The 20,503-nt window shown below is 36.2% G+C and overlaps 1 protein-coding gene across 4 annotated transcripts in view; it reads right to left on the bottom strand.

Moving 5' to 3' along the window:
• Positions 1 to 20,503, bottom strand: part of LOC150100873 (protein IMPACT-A-like) — a 172,672-nt gene that overhangs the window by 140,875 nt on the left and 11,294 nt on the right. For all 4 annotated transcript variants that reach the window (XR_016549170.1, XM_090401689.1, XM_090401688.1 and 1 more), the window contains exon 2: positions 15,517 to 15,581. Coding sequence is in view for 3 of the 4 variants with exons in the window: in XM_090401689.1 (XP_090257815.1) it covers positions 15,517 to 15,558 (42 nt within the window). In the remaining variant the exon portion in view is untranslated. The remainder of the gene's footprint in view (positions 1 to 15,516; positions 15,582 to 20,503) is intronic.

The following is a 20,503-nucleotide window of genomic DNA, read 5'->3' as shown; positions in this document are numbered from 1 at the left end:
TTTTTTTTTGTACAAATGTGTTTGCAATGAGTGAGATAAGTAGCAACTTGGAAGCACAAAAATCCTCCAAGTCTAAAGAAGAATATTCTGCCAATATACACCAACTTTATATATAGCTGGATTTTGGAGGATGAAACTGGAGTGAAAGAGAACAGTTTGGGAATCACTTCAACAAAATTCAGTAATGCTGACAGTAATCACTCACTAATTAGTACACAGCAGTTTTATAAAGAGTCAGTTCACTTTCACAAATCTGTTAACTTTTTTTTTATTAACAGGCCATGTGAGAAAGAGAGAGAGAGAGAGAGAGAGATGGATGGATTGTGGCAACTGCTATCATGCATTTATTTAATCACCAAAGACAATAACAGCATTCCACATAACTACAATGATAAAAATTTGTCATTTGTATATCGATGATTACTTAGTAATTTGAAGTAACTGGTTGATAGGTAGGCAGCAATAATCAGAATCTCTCCATAGTTCAGTTTTGGAACCTTTATTATTTAAATACTTATTAATGATAAAGGTTCATGTAATGATAACAAAATTTCTCCAATTACTCATGCAAAATCAGGGAGAGCATAAATTATCCAAATGAACACAAGTTGTTTCAGAATGATCTTAAAAAATTGGAAGAGTGAACAGAAAAGCGAGGATTAAAATTTAATGTGAAGAAATGTATGAGGGTGGTCTGAAAAGTTCTCTGCCTCGACCATAGATGGCAACACTATAATGACATAGTGTTAATTTTTAAGATTTTTTTTTCTAACTTGGAACATCTGTCATAAGCATCCATGTGAAATTGCAAGTCATTCTATTAAGCAGTTTGTTTTATACAGCTGTCTGAAACAAAAGTGTTGTCTCTATTCCTTGAAATGGATAAAATTGAGTATTGTGGGATATAAAATTCTTTGTAAAAGAAGGTTTAATGCAAAAAGAAATTCATTTAAAGTTCATAAAAATTTATGGGAACTCTTCTCCTTCGTTTTCGACAATTAAGAAATAGGCTGCCAAGTTTAAACGTGGCCATACCAACCTTGAAGATGATCCAATGCGAAGGATGTCCAAAAAAGTGCAACAACACCAGCAATTATTGATCAAGTGCACAATATCGTATTAGACAACCGATGAGTCAAATTGCATGAAATTTCTGAGACTATAGGCATTTCAAAAGAATATGTAGGATATATTTTGCATGAAGAATTGCAAATGAAAAAGCTTTGCACAAGATGGGTGCCACACTTGCTCACAGCAGATCAAAAACACACTCGCATGAAAATCTCTGAACAATGCTTGGAGCATTTTAACAAGAATATAACTGCTTTTGTGCATCGATTTATTACTATGGATGAGACTTGGATTCACCATTAATATGCCAGAATCCAAACAGCAGTCAAAACAGTGGACAGAAGCCAGTTGTTCAGTGCCAAAGCAGACAAAGTCGGTTCAATCATCAGGAAAGGTCATGGCATTGGTCTTTTGGGATGCTAAAAGGCATTATATTTATTAATTATCTTGAAAAGGGTAAAACAATAACTGGGGAATATTATTCCGATCTTTTAACCAGACTAGACAAAAAAATTTGTGAGAAAAGGCCTGGTTTGCAGAAGAAAAAAAAATCACCTTTCATCAGGACAATGCACCTGCCCACAAAGGTGTTTTGGCAATGGGAAAATTAAGGGATCTGCACTATGAATTGTTGGAACATCCACCCTGTTCCCCAGATTTGGCTCTCTCTGACTTCTATCTCTTCCCAAAACTAAAACCCTTCCTCGCTGGTCAGCATTTTCTTCGAATCAAGAGGTGATTGTAGCTGTAGAGGGGTATTTTGCCGATCTTACTGAGAACCACTACAGGGATGGGATAATGACACTGGAGCATTGCTGGAATAAATGTATTAGTCTTAAGGGAGATTATGTTGAAAAATAAAACTAATTTTGAAATTATAAATACGTTTTTCATTGTTAGGCCAAGAACTTTTCAGACCACCCTCATAAACATATTCATTTTGGTAATAAAACAGAATTAAGTGGATATGAATTGAAAGGAAAGGATGTGGAAAGTGCTAGTCTAATGAAAAGAAGCTTTACTTGCAGGGTTTGGAAATAAGTAAGGATATCCTTATACAACTCTCTGGTCAGGCCAATCTTGTATCATGGCTGACACTAATTGGAGTAGAGCAATTGGTCATCCAGATTGCTAATGAATGTTAATAGAACTGAAAGTATAGATAAGACGTTCACTAAGTTTAAGGGATTAAGTCAAGAAAGTTATGAATAGTGAACTGCTATTTAAGTTAATAGATTTCTTAACTTAAACAGTGGTTCACTAATCAAGTTGGAGAAGTTGGTGCAATGCAGCAATGACCAGCAGCTACTATTGTTCTTGCATAGTTACTTGAAGGCAAAGAAATGGCAGTGATAAGTTTGGTGGAACAATGCTCATGAAATTACCCATAAAAAAGGCATAATGCAGAAACAGTGCCTATGAGAAGGTAACATTTAGGAGCCTGTGAGAGAAGGCTGACTTGTTAAATAGACTGCCCTCTTCTGGGCAATCTACCTAACATGAAACAACCTATAGAATCAAAAATGCACAATGAGATATTGGGTGCATCACCTCAAATGTGAGAACAATATTCGAAGTCCAGTCAGATTTGGGATTAAAAATGTTAGGAGATGAGCAGAAGAGAAGTAGAGTTTTGAACAAAAAAATGATATGTTTTTTTTCAGTGGCTATGGATGTAATATGTTTATGCCAGGATAAACTAGATGTAAAAGTCAGTCCAAAAAGAGAAAACTAATCTTGAGGAGTGGAAATCAGAACATTATCAAAAGTAAGAGGGAATGAAGTATGATCTTCCTTCTGGGTAATACGATATGAACGTGTTTTGGTAGCATTGAAATTCATTAAATTGTTCACCTCTTGTAAATGGTTATGAGATCATTGTTTAAGATATCCGTTGTCCGCGTGGTTAGCCTAGTGGCTTTGCGCTTCGCAACCATATGCCTGGGGGAAGGAATGTCCCAGATTTGATTCCCGTCGAAGACTTGAGGAATTTGAGGCTCTTCCTCAGCCATAGCCAAGTTAGCCAGTCTTGGGCATGGCCAGTAGGATTTTTTCATCCCGCAAGCAGGCAAACCTCTTCTTGGACGGCCTCATGAACATATGCTACTACAGTCAAAAATATATCCTCCCCAGTGGCAGGCTAGGCGACAGGTCGGTTGGAAGTGGTACTAACAAGAAGTCGCATCTAAGTAACATGCGGACCCTGCATAGGAAGCAGGAATAACACGTAGTGAAAGAAGTTTAAGACATTCATTATGAAAAATCTTGAAGTTTGAATCATTTTAAATATTAGAAATTTCCCAACTGCCATTAGCAAAATTATAAATAGGATTTGGAAGTTAGAGAGAGAGAGAAAATATCACTGATGTATAGAAAGAAGAGTATGAGTAAGAGTAGAGAACCCTAGGGTACTCATCGATGATAAAGAAATCTGGTGACAGGAAGTCATCCACCATGACATGCAATGAACATCCAGAGAGGATGTCCACTGCATGTCATGGTGGATGACAACACAACTCACTTCAACCCACAGAACATCAACTACAACTGCCCTTAATTCTGACCTCCCAGCCATCCTCCAATGGGGCTCAGATAACCTCGTCAACTGCAATGCTAGTAAAACCCAGTTCTGTCTTATTTCTCACAAAAAAGAACCATTTTCCCCCAACAATGTTTTTGAAAACACTCAAATTCCCAGACAAGATGAGATTTCTCTTCTCGCAATTACCCTGACATCAAGCCTCTCCTGGCATAAACACATCACAACCATTGCATCCTCAGCTTCCAAAAAACTAGGTTTTCTCTTTCGCTCAAGATGCTGCTTCACTTCTAAACAGCTGTTAACATTATACAAATCACAAATCCGCCCAGCTATTGAATACTGCTATCACATTTGGAGTGGGGCTCCTAAAAGCTCCCTCAAAATGCTTGACTCAATACAGAGGAGAGCAATTAGACTGGCCCATAAATGACCCATCTCTCACCAACTTGTTCCCTCCACTTTCACATAGACGTTTGGTTTCTGCAGTTTGTATATTCTATAAATATTTCCATGGGAAATGTTCATCTGAAACAGGTTCAATAATTCCCTAACTCTGTACTAAGCCCATTGGAACACGCAAAGCTGCCATCCAACATCTTTTCACCGTACACCTTGAAACCCACAGAACAAGTTTCTTTTCCTCCTCCTCCTTCATCCCTGCCACTGCAGTACTGTGGAACAGTCTTCTCCCTGACATATTTCCCAAGGAATACAACATACAGGCTTTTAAATCAAATGTAAACAAGTTTCTCTTTTCCCAACCCACCACCCATATACGGTACTAATGTACTATAGGTTGACCAGCCAACCTCTCGTATATGGGCCAAACATAAAAAAAAAAAAAAAAAAAAAAAAAAAAAAAAAAAAAAAGTCATGCTGGTAATCCAATCAGAAATTGCAGAAGTGAGACTATAAAATAGTAGCATGAAGGTAAGAAGACCTTCATGACAGGCATGATAAAGTAGCTTGGAAATATCAAAAGTGGGTGCAAGTTTCTCCAAGTCTTTCTATAGCCTGTCTCCAAAAGTGGATAAGGATAGATTGCAAGGAGGTCCTGTTAACAAGAATGGCAAAATCCATAATGGTGATCACTAATTAATGGGTCTTCATGTACTGAAGAAGCTAGTTGTTGATGATCTTCACCATTACTTTGAGATGAGAGCAATGGAATGATAGTTCGATGGTTGACTCTCTTTTTTTTTTTTTTTTTTAAAAGGAAAGGCTGGATAAATGCTTGCTTCCATGCAATTAGGTAGATATCAGATGACTGACAGCTTGTATATGATACAGGATGGTTCTTAATTCTGGAGTATAAGTCTGACACTCAACTGGCAGATACCATCTGAAACAGGAGACTAATTAGTATCAAGACTAATGAAGATTTTTCTGATGTTCCTCTGGCAAAAGATCAGAGAAGGCAATATTCAAGCAATTTGTGGCAATGTAGAGATGATTTGCCTTGATCATCTATTACACAACAATTAGAAGAAAAGATTGATGCCAAGAGGTCTGGTTCATTTTTGGGTGATGTTTCCATGAGGATAACAGAGAAACTGAAATGAGGGAAGGAATGAAATTTTGTCAAACAGACTTGGCAGCAGACTAGATGGTTTGAATGTCATTTGAGCATATGGTAAGCTTAGTGCATTTGGCACTAACAAAGTCTGCATTAGATCTGTGGTACATCAAAAAAAATAGCCAGATCATTAAAAATGCACAACCTCCATACAGCTTCTAATCCCCACCGTAAACTTGCTACCCTCATCTGTTCCATCAAAGACCAGCTCCCTCCTCTCTCAGTGCCTGGAGTATACAGAGTACCTTGTGCCTGTAAACCGGCTTACTTTGGACAGACAGGCAGATCAGCAACCATCCGGTTAGAAGAACACAAGTCATACATTTGCAATCACGATTATGGTCCATCTGGTCTTGCAAACCATGTTTTGGATACAACCCACAGGATCTCCTGGGAAAAAAACCACCATGCTCCGCCATAATAAATTCAAAAAAAGAAAGACTATTCTTTGAATCTGCATCTGTGCTCAGAAATCAACCGAATTTAAACAAATATGGTTGCATTAAACTTCCCAAAATTCGGGAAACATTAATTATCAGAGATCCCTCTTTACATCCTAGGCCACCTGCAAATGCCCATAGAGGGCACACCATCTAGATAGGACTTTAGTTTCACTCACTATTGTATTATATTTGTTTGTTGTTACAAAAAGTTTTTTTGTAATCCCTGAAGATGTCCTGTGATGAAGATGAAATATTGGAAGTATTAAAATTAGTTTTAATCCTTTCTCAGTGCTGATAATATTCCATTAAACCTCCAACATGAATTCTTCACAGCGCTTAAGCCTCAATACACTGGTTTTAGTAATCTACTTGGACAAAGGAGAATGTACACTTAGATTTTAGAAAGCTTTCTGATAGATTACCGCATGATAAGCTGAGAGTCAAAATAGAGCAGTTGGAGTTGGATATTAGCCTACTGCATTGAATTGGAGATTGGCTGTCTGATATGTATGAACAAATTGTTTATGGGGGAGCAATATCCCAGAAGAGAAACGTCACCAGTGGTGTGCCTCGGGGGTCTATTTTAGGGCCATTGCTGTTTAACCTGTATATTAATGATACTGGGAAAAATTTGAATGGGAATATTCAGTTATTTGCAGATGATGCAAAGTTGGGATGAACGAACTATGAGGAGTAGAGCAAATGTTGTGGCCTTACAAGAAGACTTGAACAGACTGAGTGGGGAATGCCAGTTCAATGCTGCAAAATGTAAGATTTTAGAATTTGAAAAACAAAGATGTGATATAGAATTTACTCTTTAAAATTTGGAAAACAAAGACTGGATGTAGAATTTACTCCTGGTGGGGATATATTGTTGGAGGTGGAGGAAATAAGAGATCTTGAGGTGATGGTAGATAAGGATCTGAAATTCAGAGGACACATTGCCAAAATTTTGAGAGAAAACAATGAATTCTGGCAATGATGTGACTGATTTGCAGAAGTAAGATTTTGGTTCCATTGTATAAGACTCCGATTAGGCCACATATGGAGTACTTGGACACAGATTTGGTCACCTGGATTTCAAACAAATGAAGAGAGGTTGGAAAGGCGTCCAGAGGCAATTGACTAAAATAGCATCTTATCTCTGGAAACTTGAATATGAAAAAAGTTGAGACAATGCAATTTGCAGAATCTAGTGGATAGGAAGAAGATGGGTGATATGATAAAGATGCACAAGTTGGTAAGAGGTTGTTATCAGATTAATGTTGAAGAGGATTTTTATAAAATGGTGGGAGATTGGGGGAAGAACAAGAGGTCATCCCTGGAAGCTGTATAAGGAGGGTGTGAGCAAGGGAGTCAGAAACAAGTTTTTTTGCATGGAGAGTTGTGAATGATTGGAATGTATTGCCTGAAAGTGCGGTATCTGCAGAGAATTTGAATGTGTTTAAGGCACAGTATGATGAGATGTGTGCATAATAAAAGGGACCTCCTAGATGAGTCGATCACTCCGGTGGATAGTGACTTTATGGGGTCTTAATATGAAAATAATAATAATAATAATAATAATAAAAAAAAAAAAATCAGCTAACGCCTTTTTATTCCCGTATACGGGAGTAGGCGAGGCCATTTAGCCCTATCTAACTTTTGGAGACTGAGTGGGCAGTTCAATCTCCACTGGTACCCAATCAGAGAGAGATGGCCCAAAGCTATCACTAATCAAGCGGTACGCAGTGAAGAGAGACGGCTCAAATGTGCCGCCATCTCGTGGTCCCTAACCCTAACACAATATATTTAATGTCTGAAATAATGTGGGTTCTATGGTCGATTTTCTTGAGTTTACAGGACGAAAAACCTGAATTTCCAGGAAGAAAAACCTGCTTGCCCATGCCAGAGATCGACTAACTCAGGAACCGGTCGAAAAAAGGCTTAGAAAAATTTCCTCTAGTCGCCGACTAGACTCGAAACAAAGTCTTCCTTCGTGCGGCCAAGCGCGGTGGGTGTGCAAATGCCACATCCACTGAGCTACACAGGCTTTAATAATAATAATAATAATGGGAATGGGAATGAGTTTATAATATGATAACATTTTCTACCTTTTACATAACCCATTTCTTTCATTTAAAAAGAAAAAAAGTTATGGAAAAGGTAGAAAAAAAGAAAGGCAAAGAGCAGTTGCATAAAAAATAGAAGGTTCAATCTAGGAAAGTGACTAGTATAGTTAAGAAAGAAAAAAACTAGAATATGAGATGTGACCAATACTATGATCCAAGGAAAATTTTTAATTTTCCATGGATCATAGGAAAATTATAATGAAAAAATTTTTTCATTATAGGGCCAATAGTAACAGAAATGGCTGTGTACAAATGACCCTGCTAGATGGAGACGATAGATAAGTGATCAATACATGCAGTAGAGTCAAGGGTATTTCATTATTAAAGTAGGATTTATACTTAGAAAGAAGGGAAGAGGTTTAAGATCAGGAATGAATGAAAAATGAATTCTAAATAACAAATAGTATCCCAAACAGTGAAAATGGATGATATTTAGTCATACATTTTTAAGGGATTGTGATGCCGAATTAACAGTGCCACTGATCAAGTGTTTAATAAGGATTGCAAGTTGGTAACTAATAATAGTTACCAACTTTAATAAGGTGAAGAAAAAGTGCTATTGCATAAAGGATGGTGGTGGTGATGACAGAATGGCAACATTAAACTGTGGACTAGTTTGTATTTCTTTAGCGAGGATTTCAGAGAAATTAGTAAGAGCTCATACACAGAATCGGACAGATGAAGGTAATATTATTTAAGAAGGTCAACATGAATTTGTTAAAGCTCATTCTCGTTTCAGTAATCTATTAACCATTGATAATAAAACACATAACTAACAAGAGAAAGACACATACTTGTAATTTTTCTGAATTGTTCAATGAACATAACAGACAAGTTGATATTCAAGATGCAAAGTATGGATTCAAATATCACTCCAGTGGATTGTAAATTGCCATTTAAAATTAGTGATAGTCTAGGGACAACTACCTCTGATTAGATGATGGTGGAGTTTGACTGCTCCTTGGGCTCTAAAAGTTAGACAGGACTAAAACAGCTTTGACTGCTCCCTATGAGAATAAAAGGCATTAGCCTTTTTTTTGTTTTATTATTGGAAATTGCACATATCAGAGAGTTGTATGAAAGAGCAGCCGGAGAGGAAAGGTTAAAAGTAGAGTTGCAAAAAGCTCAGCTTTATGTCACTGGATACAGCAGGGAAATATTCAGTTGTTACAGATGATAGAGTACTGAGATGTGTTATTTATAATAGCAGTGATGTTGTGGCATTTCAGAAGGATTTCAATAAGCTGGAAAAGTGAGTGCATTAGTGGAGATTATCAGTTTAATGTATCTAAGTATAAGGTTTTAAAATTTGGGATTCACTGCTGGGAAGCATTCTACTCTATTGCTGAAACTATACTGGAGGAATAGATCGAGGATTATTTATTTGTTTATCATATGGCAATCTACAATTTATACAGTTATAAAAGTGCGTGTACATATATCAGTACAAATATGTAAAAGGTAAGTAAAAAATATAAATGACAAACAATTAAAAAAAACACAGGCAGTTACACTTTCAGTGGACAAAGCACTTATAAGTTAAGATCAAGTTCTCTGATCCAGTCTATAACAGGCAATGTCGCCTCCAGAAAGTCGCTTCTTTGACCCGTATATGCACAAAGAATGCACTCAGTGGAACTATGATAGATTGTTTCTTTTAGGGTTATAGGGTGATTAGCATTCATATTTATAAATTTAGGGACACAAAAACACACATGTTGAACAGATTATCTTATTAATTACTAATAAAATAAAACTTCACTTTTCGACCCCTGTATCGAGGTCATCATCGGAAGGATACAAGTGTATAAGGAACCAAGCTACATGCTCTAGCTCTGTATATCGGTAAACTAAATCTACGTAGTTAATTAATCCTTTTCCCTAGCCTGACCTCTAGTGATTAAAAAAATAAAATAAAATAAAATAAAAAATAAAATAAATAAATAAATACAACTACAATAAACTGCTAAAGTCCTCATGTATTAATATTCTTCTGGATTTGTATAGTTCTGATTGTTATAATATGATTTCTTTCAGTTGCTGTTGAATGTTACAAACACTTCACCAGGTTGTCTTCTTGTAGTGGGATTTTTCTATGGCTAGTTTAGGTTGACAAATAACAGACTGATTTGGAGGAAAATTGTAGATAGGAAGTTAGTAATGATGTAATTTTTTTCATGTAGTACTATCATATCCTGTACACCCCTTGAGGGTACATGGCCGGAATTTGATGATGATAGTTTAGGTTGTTATACAGGTTGTAGATGGGTCCTCCACATTCTTGAAATGGTTAGGCCATCATTTTTGTTGAGATTTGGGTTGTGTTTGAGCATTTCACGTGACTCTTTAAATTTTCTCTCAAACCAGGTTTTGGTGTGGTGTAAGGACTTGGTATTTTTCCAATCAATTCTGTGGTATGTTTGGAGTGCGTGGTGAGAAAGGCTGGTTTTTCCAAAATGGAGGTATTTAATGTGTTGTTTGTGTTCATCTTGTCTGATTGGGATAGTTCACCCTGTTTCCCCTATGTATGGTATGTTACATGTGTATTGTATTTTGTATACCCCTGGGTGGGCTAGGTGTGGAAGAGGAACGTTAGAACAACTGAGTAGGTGTCTTAACTTATTTGGGGGTTTAAAGGTGGTTTTAATGTTGTATTTGCGTAGTGTTCTGTCTATTTTTTCAGAAATAACATAAGGAATGGCAATAGCATTCCTGAAATCTTTTTTGTTCTTACTGGTATCTTTATGGAGGATCTTGTGAATAGTTTTTTTTTTTTACTGTATCCATTTTTTATAAATGTTTGGTTGATGATCTTGTATTCCTGGTTTAGAACTTGTTCATTAGAACAAATTGTTAGAGCTCTGCGTTTAAGGGCGCTTATGACACCTAGTTTTTTGTATTGGATGGTGGCGAGAATTTTTGTATGTATTGGCCTGTGTGTGTAGGTTTGCGGTAAACTGAGAAGGAGAGACAGCCAGAGGGAAGATGTGTGACAAGTGTGTCTAGGAAAGGAAGAGAGTTGTTTTTTTCCATTTCAATGGTGAATTGGATACATTTGTGTTGTTTGTTTAGGTGGCTAAGGAATGTATTTAGAGCTTCGCGGCCGTAGGGCCAAATGGCGAAAATATCGTTGACGTATCTGAGCCAAATTTTGGGCTTTAGACATGCTGTCTCTAGAGCACGCTCAAAGTCTTCCATATAAAAGTTAGCTACTGGGTGGTGGGGGGGGGGGAAAGCAGTGAGCCCATTTTTTTCTATTTCAGTGGTGAATTGGATATGTTTGTGTTGTTTCTTTAGGTGGCTAAGGAATGTATTTAGAGCTTTGCAGCCGTGGGGCCAAATGGCAAAAAATATCGTGGACATATCTGAGCCAAATTTTGGGCTTTAGACATGCTGTCTCTAGAGCACGTTCAAAATCTTAAATATAAAAGTTAGCTATTGGGGGGGAAAGCGGTGAGCACATGGCTGTACCTTCTTTTTGAAGGTAAAAATTGTTTTGCCACACGAAATATCCGGAGCAGAGTACGTGGACAAAGAGGGCCATGATGTCGTGTGGAAATATGTTCTGTAGGAGCAAGATAGTGTCATTGATTGGGACATTGGTGAAAAGGGAAGTTATGTCAAAACTGACTAATAAATCTTGGTCATTGAGTGTAATGTTTTTAATTTTATTAATGAAATGTTGTGTATTTTTAGGTGTGAGGGAGTAAATTGATTGGTCTGTAATTTCTGCAGTCTCTTTTGTCTCCTTTCTTGTATACCTGGTGAAGTGTTTGTAACATTCAACAGCAAATGAAAGATAATCATATTATAACAATCGGAACTGTACAAATCCAGAAGAATATTAATACATGAGGACTTTAGCAGTTTATTGTAGTTGTATTTATTTTATTTTTTTTATTTATTTATTTTTAATCACTAGAGGTCAGGGCTAGGGAAAAGGATTAATTAACTACGTAGATTTAATTTACCGGTATACAGAGCTAGAGCATGTAGCTTGGTTCCTTATACACTTGTATCCTTCCGATGATGACCTTGATACAGGGGTCGCGAAACGTAAAGTTTTATTTTATTAGTAATTAATAAAATAATCTGTTCAACACGTGTGTTTTTGTGTCCTTAAATTTATAAATATGAATGTATGATAGATTGATTGGTTCGAGTGTCCACAGTCACAATCCAGCGAGGGAATTTTTCCCCACTTGTACAGGAAGCTTGCACATCTTCCATGGTTGGTATGAATCCTACTCAGCGTTATCCAGGTCTTTTGGCTCAATTCCATACCCGGGATGTTGAGACAGCGACTATCAAATGAAATTTCAAGTTGGGCATTAGTATTTATGCTCCACATTTGTTTCCATTGATCTTTGGTATTATAGTTAGTTATTCTCAGATGATTAGCTTTACGAAGGGGGGGGGGGGGCTTTCTTGATTTCAATCTAATAAGCTGTAGTTGTGATATGTCATTATGTATAAGAAATTCGGTATTTCTGAGTATTCTGTCATATTTTCATAACAGACTATCACATCTTTGTAGATTTGGTGGTATTATGTTACTCAGCATTGGAAGCCAATAAACAGGAGATTTTTTATGGTTCCAGATATAAGTCGAATTGTGGTGTTAAGCTGGCAGTCAATTAGTTTTAGTATGGCAGCTATTGAGTAAGATTGATTGAGTATGGAGCACAGTACTCTGCTACTGAAAAAACCAGACCGAGTGCAGATGTTTGTAATGCGTTTGCTGCTGCACCCCAAGAAGTGCCACATAATTTCTGAATGATGTTATTTCCAGTTCTTATTTTTCCAGCTGTGTTTCTTATATGATAGAGTACAGTAAAGTGTAACTCCTAGATACTTAGGGTATTTATTATGGCATAGGTCTGAATTTCCAAATGGGATGTTCAACTTGTCTTGTGCCAATTTATTATTGAGATGGAAAGTTAACACTTCAGTTTTACTTTGGCTCAGTTGTAATCTCCATTTCTTAAAGTAAATATAAATGGAGGTAAAATCATTTGTTAGGGTTTCCTCCATCCATCTTAGTTCTCTATTTCTGGTGACTAGCGCTATGTCATCTGTATAACAGAATTTTCTAGATACTGTATCTGGCATGTTGGCTATATATACGCTAAATAAGAGAGGGGCCAATACTGAGCCTTTGTGGTAGGTCGTTGTTAGGTTTCTTCTGATTACTAATATTTTCTCCAAGGACAACAAGGAAATATCTATTACCGAGCATATTATTAACAAATTGTATTGTTTTTTTGACACGTCAGTATAGTTCACCCACCGATTAGAGATCCTTCGACACTTCTGCGCATCTCAGAAAAAGGAGAATCCATTCCGATAATAGGGTAATCAGTCCGTATAGTGGGATGAGTTGTTTATTATTACCAGTCAGAAAATTAACTTCTCTTTTATGATTATTGTAGTTAACTATGTTGCTTGTATAACAGTTGGAAAATTTTACCTATAAAGCATGTGATTTTGCGTGTTGGCGACCAATTCGGACATCCTTCGTTTCTTTCTCCCCTTCAGCATGAATCAACTATTCTCGGAAAGACGCGAAGCAGGGACCTACAAACGGTGGGCGAACTATACTTTCATTAATTTATACAGCATGCCCTCTCTCTAGACAGGGTTGTATGTGGCAGTTAGATCAAGAAAAATGTCGAAGTTTTTAGATTTCGTCATTTTTTTGTTGTCATCGTTGCTAGTGATATCTTTGTCCGGGTCCAGGATACAAGCATGTACACAGGATTTGAAATCGTATGTGGTCATCACTTAGTTATAAGTAGAATAAAAATGAATACCACATTGAAAGTATGTAAGGATTTAAAAAAGAATTATTAAAGTTGAGCAGTTTTTATAGGTAAACTGTAGACTCAACTACACAAACTTTATTGAAGAAAAAAAATGAAACAGTTTGAAAACAATAACCAAAGCTTGAAATCTCAGTGGAAAAGTCTGAAGAATACATTGATTGATTCAGCTAGGGAGGAATGTGGTGAAATGGTCTCATTTATGCTAACATTCTTGAAAAGAGGCTGAAAAAAATTGTGGAAGAGAAACTTGGAGAACAAGCTAAGTTCAGACCAAATAGAGGCTGTCGAGATCAGATTTTCACTTTATAATAAATAGTTGGGAAACTATGAATATTACAAGTATTTATACTCAAGTTTTCTAGACCTGGAAAAGGCACATAACAAAGTGCCCAGATCAAAACACTACAATTATATGGGGTAAATGGAACATTACACATAGCAATACATAATCACATTTAAGTTATAAGCAAGCAGTTCGAATTGAAGGAAATATAGGAAGAAGGTCTGATGTAAAATCAAGGGTAAGACAAGGATACACACATTAACTCCACTTTTATTCATCATAGGCATTAAACCTGATATTAAAATCAGATATCAAACAGCTCTTGCAGATGATATACTTCTAAACACATCCAGTACAGGTCTAGTTTAGTTAGGGTTCTCTAACTAAACTGAATAACAACTATAACAAATTTCACATGAAAATCAGCAATAAAAAGACTAAAGCTAGGAAAATAGACAGGATCATTGAAAATTTCAGTCACATTCTGACTGAAATTTTCATCTAAATTTTCATTTAGATGAAAATTTAGATGAAAATACTTTTTCATCTAAATGAAAATAAAAATCTAAATGAAAATGAAATGCTTTTTCATCTAAATAGATGAAAAGTATTTCATCTATTTAGGCACAATTTTCAGTGAAGATGGCAAATTAAATTTGGAAATAGACAAAGCTGGTAATGCCAGCTTTGTCTATTAAATTTTTTTTCAGCCAGCTGATTAAATTCATATGGAATAAGAGAGAAAACACCAAAATAGTAAACTAGCATTATACAAGACAGTGCTAAAATTAGTTTTAAGTTATGGATCTGAGAGGGTTAGAAATAAAGCACTTAATCAAAGATTAGAGACCAAACATATGAAGCTCTTTGGAAAATTAAAGCCTGCACAGATTTAGAAAGGAACTTGACATTAGTAGCATTCAAAAATGTGTGAAAAGAGCAAATCTAAGGTGATATGCCACAAACATAATGGGTGAGGAAAGGTTAGCTACACTTAACAAAGGATTAATCAAAAATATAATTTTTTGGCATTTTTAATTTAATTTATAATCAATTAAAAAAAACTTTCTACAAAACAGACATTTGATGCCAAGATGGCAGAAAGAGACCCAGAGGAAGACCAAGGTCTAGGTGGACTTAATCAGTCAGCAGTGGCTTAGAAGCATGAAATGTTAGTTACAGCACTATTGGAGTGCTGACTAATTTGGAGGAATATTGTTGATAGGATATTAATGTAAATTTATTCATGTAGTTCTGTCATATTAGCCTGAACCTCAAGGGTACATATCGGGAAATTTATGATTATTACATAATGTAAAATTTGTAATTAGAAATTAATTGTAAAAACTATCTTTTACAAGTTATAACAATTTTTCACTCTCATTTACTGTCAGTAAATACATGTTCTAAATTTCTAACAGTTTACCTGATCAATAGCATATTATAATGTAACATTTTATAGTATACAATACTACAAAACTACTGTGGAAATCTGATATATCTGCAGTAACTCACATCTATATTGAGGATCTTCTTACTTAAAACACATTTAATATATATTCTAACATATACATAACAAAGAAATTTTATTTTATGTTATATTCTTTGGTTATAGCTTATATTTTAACACATAAATCAGCCATGAGAATTTTTATAGTGACTTACCTGCAATGACAAATTGTCTTCTTTTGCTAGCGCCATGGCCATAAAATTCAAATTAATTTAAGCCCCTGTAAATAATTAAGAACACTTTAAATTACATGTTAACAATACCAATGTCTTCATTTTAAAAATGTTAATTCATATCTCTAAAATCAGACTCATCCATCTAATTTATTAAAAAATTTAAATAAAAATTAGTTTTACAATCTGATATTATTACTATTATTATTATTATTCAGAGCCAAAAAAGAGTTGTGAGATGCACTGCTAAAGGTCTATTTTGGTACAATAGACTTTAGACCACAAAGTTTACTGTACTACTCCTTAAATTGTGTTTGCACTCTCACCACCCTCTATGGCAGCGTTGGCAAACTATAGCCCATGGCCTACTATTATACAGTCTGAGATAAGGATGGTTTTTAAATGAATGTAATAACAGAATCATAATATTGTTGTTTAGTTGTCCACAATATTAATATGATGCAGCCATGCCTATTTGCTTGCATTTGTTGCACTCTCATTGCTGTGCACTGCCACTATTGCCATGCACACACACACACACATACACACTGCAAACTTGACAGTGTCATGATATATGCAACAGATTTCTTAGTTGCATATATCATGACTTGACATCAGTGAATACTGATATATGCATCAACGAGCACTATGTTAAAAGACATTTTATTATTACTATCATTATCAGACTTTCATAGAGTCAAGACAGCCATCACGGGAGGCTCCACTCTCTCACATAAATAACAGCTCATCATACCATGACGTAAATGCATTCAATGTCTCTGTACTCACCACTTTCAGGCAATGAATTCCAATCACTCACCACTCTCTACATAAAAAACCTACTCCTCACTCCTGTGCTCACATCCTCCTTATACAGCTTCCAGTTATGTCCTCTTGTACTCCCTGTCCCAAGCAACTCTATGAAAAATTCCATCCAAAGTAATCTAGTAATTACTCCATACCAACTTATATGTCTCGATCACGTCTCCCCTCCCCAACACACACACTTCCTTCTTCTATCCACTAGGCTCTGCAATTTGCATTTTCTCAATTTGTCCTCATACTCATCATTCCAAAGACCCAAACCGACTTAGTCGGTCATCTCTGAACCTTCTCCAACATCTTTTCATCCTTTTGAAAACAAGGTGACAAAATTTATGCACACAGTAATCCATGTGTGGTACGATCAAATTTTGTACAATGGAATTATAACATCCTTACTTCTACATATCAGTGTCTCCCACATCATTGCCATAATCCATGTGCTGCCCTCACAATTTTAGCAAAATGTCCCCAACATTTCAGGACATCCTCTTACTCAGGAAGATATCTCAATTTTAGTCATGTGTCTTAAATATACCATCTCTCCAAGTCTAACCCCATCAAAGCACTTAATTCTCTAAAAAAAGAATAATAATTTTATCATTAATCAGACAGACAAGGATAAAGCAGTAGTCATACAAGATAAAAAATAATATTTTAGACATTTCCTTAATGCTACATGATTTCTCTACTTATCATAGCCTCTCATCTGCTCCAACTTCAAGCCAAGTTAATAAAATCAATAAATTGATTGTTAATATTTCATGCTCATCTACCTAGATTATATGGCCTTCCAAAAATTCATAACCCAGGTGTTCCATTAAGACCAGTAGTAAAATTTGGGAAGCAGAGATGGGATGCAGAGTGTATGCAACTGGTGGGAGACAAAGGAGGTATGGGATCTGGTGATAATGGTGGATAAGAACCTGAAATTGTGAGGATATCAACAGTTTATAGCAATGACTCTGAGGATGATATTCACATGTGGAAGCAAAGAGGTTATATTCCCTCATATAAAGCCTTGATCAAACCACACATGGTTACTGAGCTTGACTTGATCAGATTTCAGAAGGATGAATATATATTTTGAAAAGGCATAGAGAAAGTTAACTAAGGTGTTAACTTTCTCTATGTAGGGTATGAAGAAAAACTAAGAAAATGCAATTTGCAGAGCTTGGTGAATAAGAGGAGAAGGGATATGACTGAAACATATAAGTTGGTAAGGGATTTTTATCAAATAAATGTGGAAGAGGTTTTTTATTGAACTGTTTATAGAACAGCTTGGAACTATATAAACAGGAAGTGAGCAAGGAGAATATTGAAATGAATTGCCTAAGAGTATATGCGTATGTATATGTGTAGGGAGTACTGAGATGGTGAATGAGTTTAAGAAATGGTTTGATATGTTGTAACAGTGGGATTTCCAAAATGAGAATTTTGACTCCATGGAGTTCTGATATAACTAATGCCACTACATAATAAGCTGTATTGCTGTCTGAAACTGAGCAAATACTAATCAATTTTTATGAGTTCCAACATTAAAAATAGATGTTTCTGGCAAGGGAAAAAACACCACTGGCCAATGTAAAAGATTGATTAATTCAGGCAGTAACTAAGAAAAGGCCTAGAAGTCCCTATAGTTGACAAATAGAATCAAAATTATACAATCTTTCTTCTGGCAAGCTAGCATTATTGTGCTTTTTTTTTTTTTTTTTTTATAAAATCAGTGTGGCCTCAAAGTTAAATAAGCCTTACACAAAGGAAAAATAGTTTACTTGTAATTCACTAAAGTCGAAAAAGAAAATTGACTAAATATTCACCTCTATAAACTCATTAGATGTAATAAGTTTAAAGTTGTTCAATTTTAGAATTATTCAATTCCATCAGAATTAATGACAGTCACTATGTATATCTCTCATCACTCAAATGAAACAATAATACTGTAGAGAGAAAAGATGACCCAGAAGTTTAAAGCAAAATCTTGATATTATTATTATTATTACGGGTATCTCCATGGAGTCAGTAGACTCATCGCGGGAGACCCAAACTAGCAAAACAATATCTGTCATATCTCTTCTTGAATTCATTTACAGATGAAGAGCTCACAACAAAGTCAGGCAATGAATTCCACTCATTCACCACCCTCCAGGCAAAAAACCTTGTTCTGACACCTTTGTTAACCACACTCTTCTTTAATTTCCAGAGATGACCTCTTGTTCTTCCATCACTATCACACAGCTGAAACATTTCCCCTGCATCAATCCTATAAAAACCTTTTAGTAATTTGAATGTTTCTATCATATCCCCTCTTCTTCGCCTATCAACCAATCTCTGCAATCCACAAGCTCTCAATCTATCAATGTAGGGAGCATTTTTTATATCACTCACCAACTTGGTCACTCTTCTCTGAACCCTCTCCACAGCCTCCTCATCTCCAAGGAATCCAGGTGACCAGACCTGAGCACAGTAATCCAAATGTGGAAGTATCAATGCTTTATAAAGGGGAATAATAACCTCTTTATCTCTGGATGTCAGTGTGTTCCTCAACAACCAAGTAATCCTATGTGCAATCTTGGACACCTTAGCAATGTGTCCTCTGAACTTCATCTCCTTATCTACCAATACCCCTAAGTCCCTAGCCTCATCAATCTCTTGGAGTACCTTTCCATCTATGTAGTACACAGCTGGTAATCTTTTAATCCCAAAATGCAAGACTTTATACTTTTCCACATTGAACTGACATCCATTTTCTTTTGCCCATTTTACCAGCTTATTTAAATCCTCCTGCAAACTTTCAACATCAGCTTGATTTTTTATTGCACTACACAACTTTGCATCATCAGCAAACAACTGAATATCTCCCTTTAAGCCGTTTCCTATATCATTTATATACAAATTAAACAACATTGGCCCAAGCACAGAGCCCTGAGGCACACCACTGGTCACCTGCCTCATTCTGAACTCGGCTCCTCCATACACCACCTTATGGTATCTCTCCCTGAGCCATTCTCCTATCCATATCACCAATTTAATATCCATTCCCATCTGCTCCAATTTGCGTAACAGTGTTCTATGGGGTATCCTGTCAAAAGCCTTAGCAAAATCCAGAAGTACCACTGTGTAGCCAGTTCCTTTGTCCAACTCTGATGTTATTCTATTATGGATAGTTAATAGATTGCTAAGGCAGGATCTACCTTTAACAAAACCATGTTGGCCTCTATAGAGTATCATATCCTGATCCACCCATTCTTGAATTTTGTCTTTAACCAACTTTTCCAATACTTTTACCACTACTCCTGAGATGGTGATTGGTCTGTAATTCAATACTGCAGTTTTAGAGCCACCCTTATGCAAAGGAACCACTTTGCCTAACTTCCACTCCCTAAGGACCATACCAGAGTTCAAACTTAAATTAAATATCCAGGTAAGAGGGGTTGACAATTAATTTGCACATTCACGCAACACCCGAGCTGATATTCCATCTAAGCCTACCGCAGTGTTTGCATTTAAGTTTCACAATATATTTAATACCTCTGATTCTTTAGCTTCAATTCTCACATTAGGTATTGCTATAGGTATAGAGATATCCTCACTTGGGTGATAGACTTTTGAGAAGTGATCACTCAGTAACTCGACTATTACATCTGATTTTGTCACCTCAATACCATCAGCACCCACTAAGGCTATCCTTCCGAAGTCATTCTTCCTCTTACTTGCCACATAGCGGAAGAACTCTTTGGGATTACCCTTGATCTCTTTGGCTAAGGTCTTCTCATAATCTGATTTAGCTTTTCTTACTATGCTGTAACCTTCCTAGCTTGAGCCTTGTACTGCTCATGGGTGTCCTGATCGCCCTTCTCCTTGTAAATTCTCCATAACATTTTCTTTTTTTGTAGTTCAAGCTTGATACTACTGCTCATCCATCTAATGCCTGCCTTGTTTGACCTCCTGACCATGGGGACACAATCTGATATTGCTTTCCTCAGATACCCGCTGATTTTATCCCAAGCACTGCTAACATCTTTCCCTTGCAATATGTTCTGCCATGGGATGGCTGCAGGCTCACTCCGAAGCTTGTTATAATTGCCTAACCTGTAGTCTCGTACATACCCCTTCTTAATAGAAAAATCCACAGATTCTGCAACCT

This window comes from Typopeltis vanoorti, chromosome 12, assembly GCF_054136105.1.
Source record: "Typopeltis vanoorti isolate ZY-2024b chromosome 12, IOZ_Tvanoo_1.0, whole genome shotgun sequence".
NCBI classification, from domain to species: Eukaryota; Metazoa; Arthropoda; class Arachnida; order Uropygi; family Thelyphonidae; genus Typopeltis; species Typopeltis vanoorti.
The sequence above is the reverse complement of the archived record's forward strand: the minus strand, read 5'-3'. Positions and strand labels throughout refer to the sequence as shown.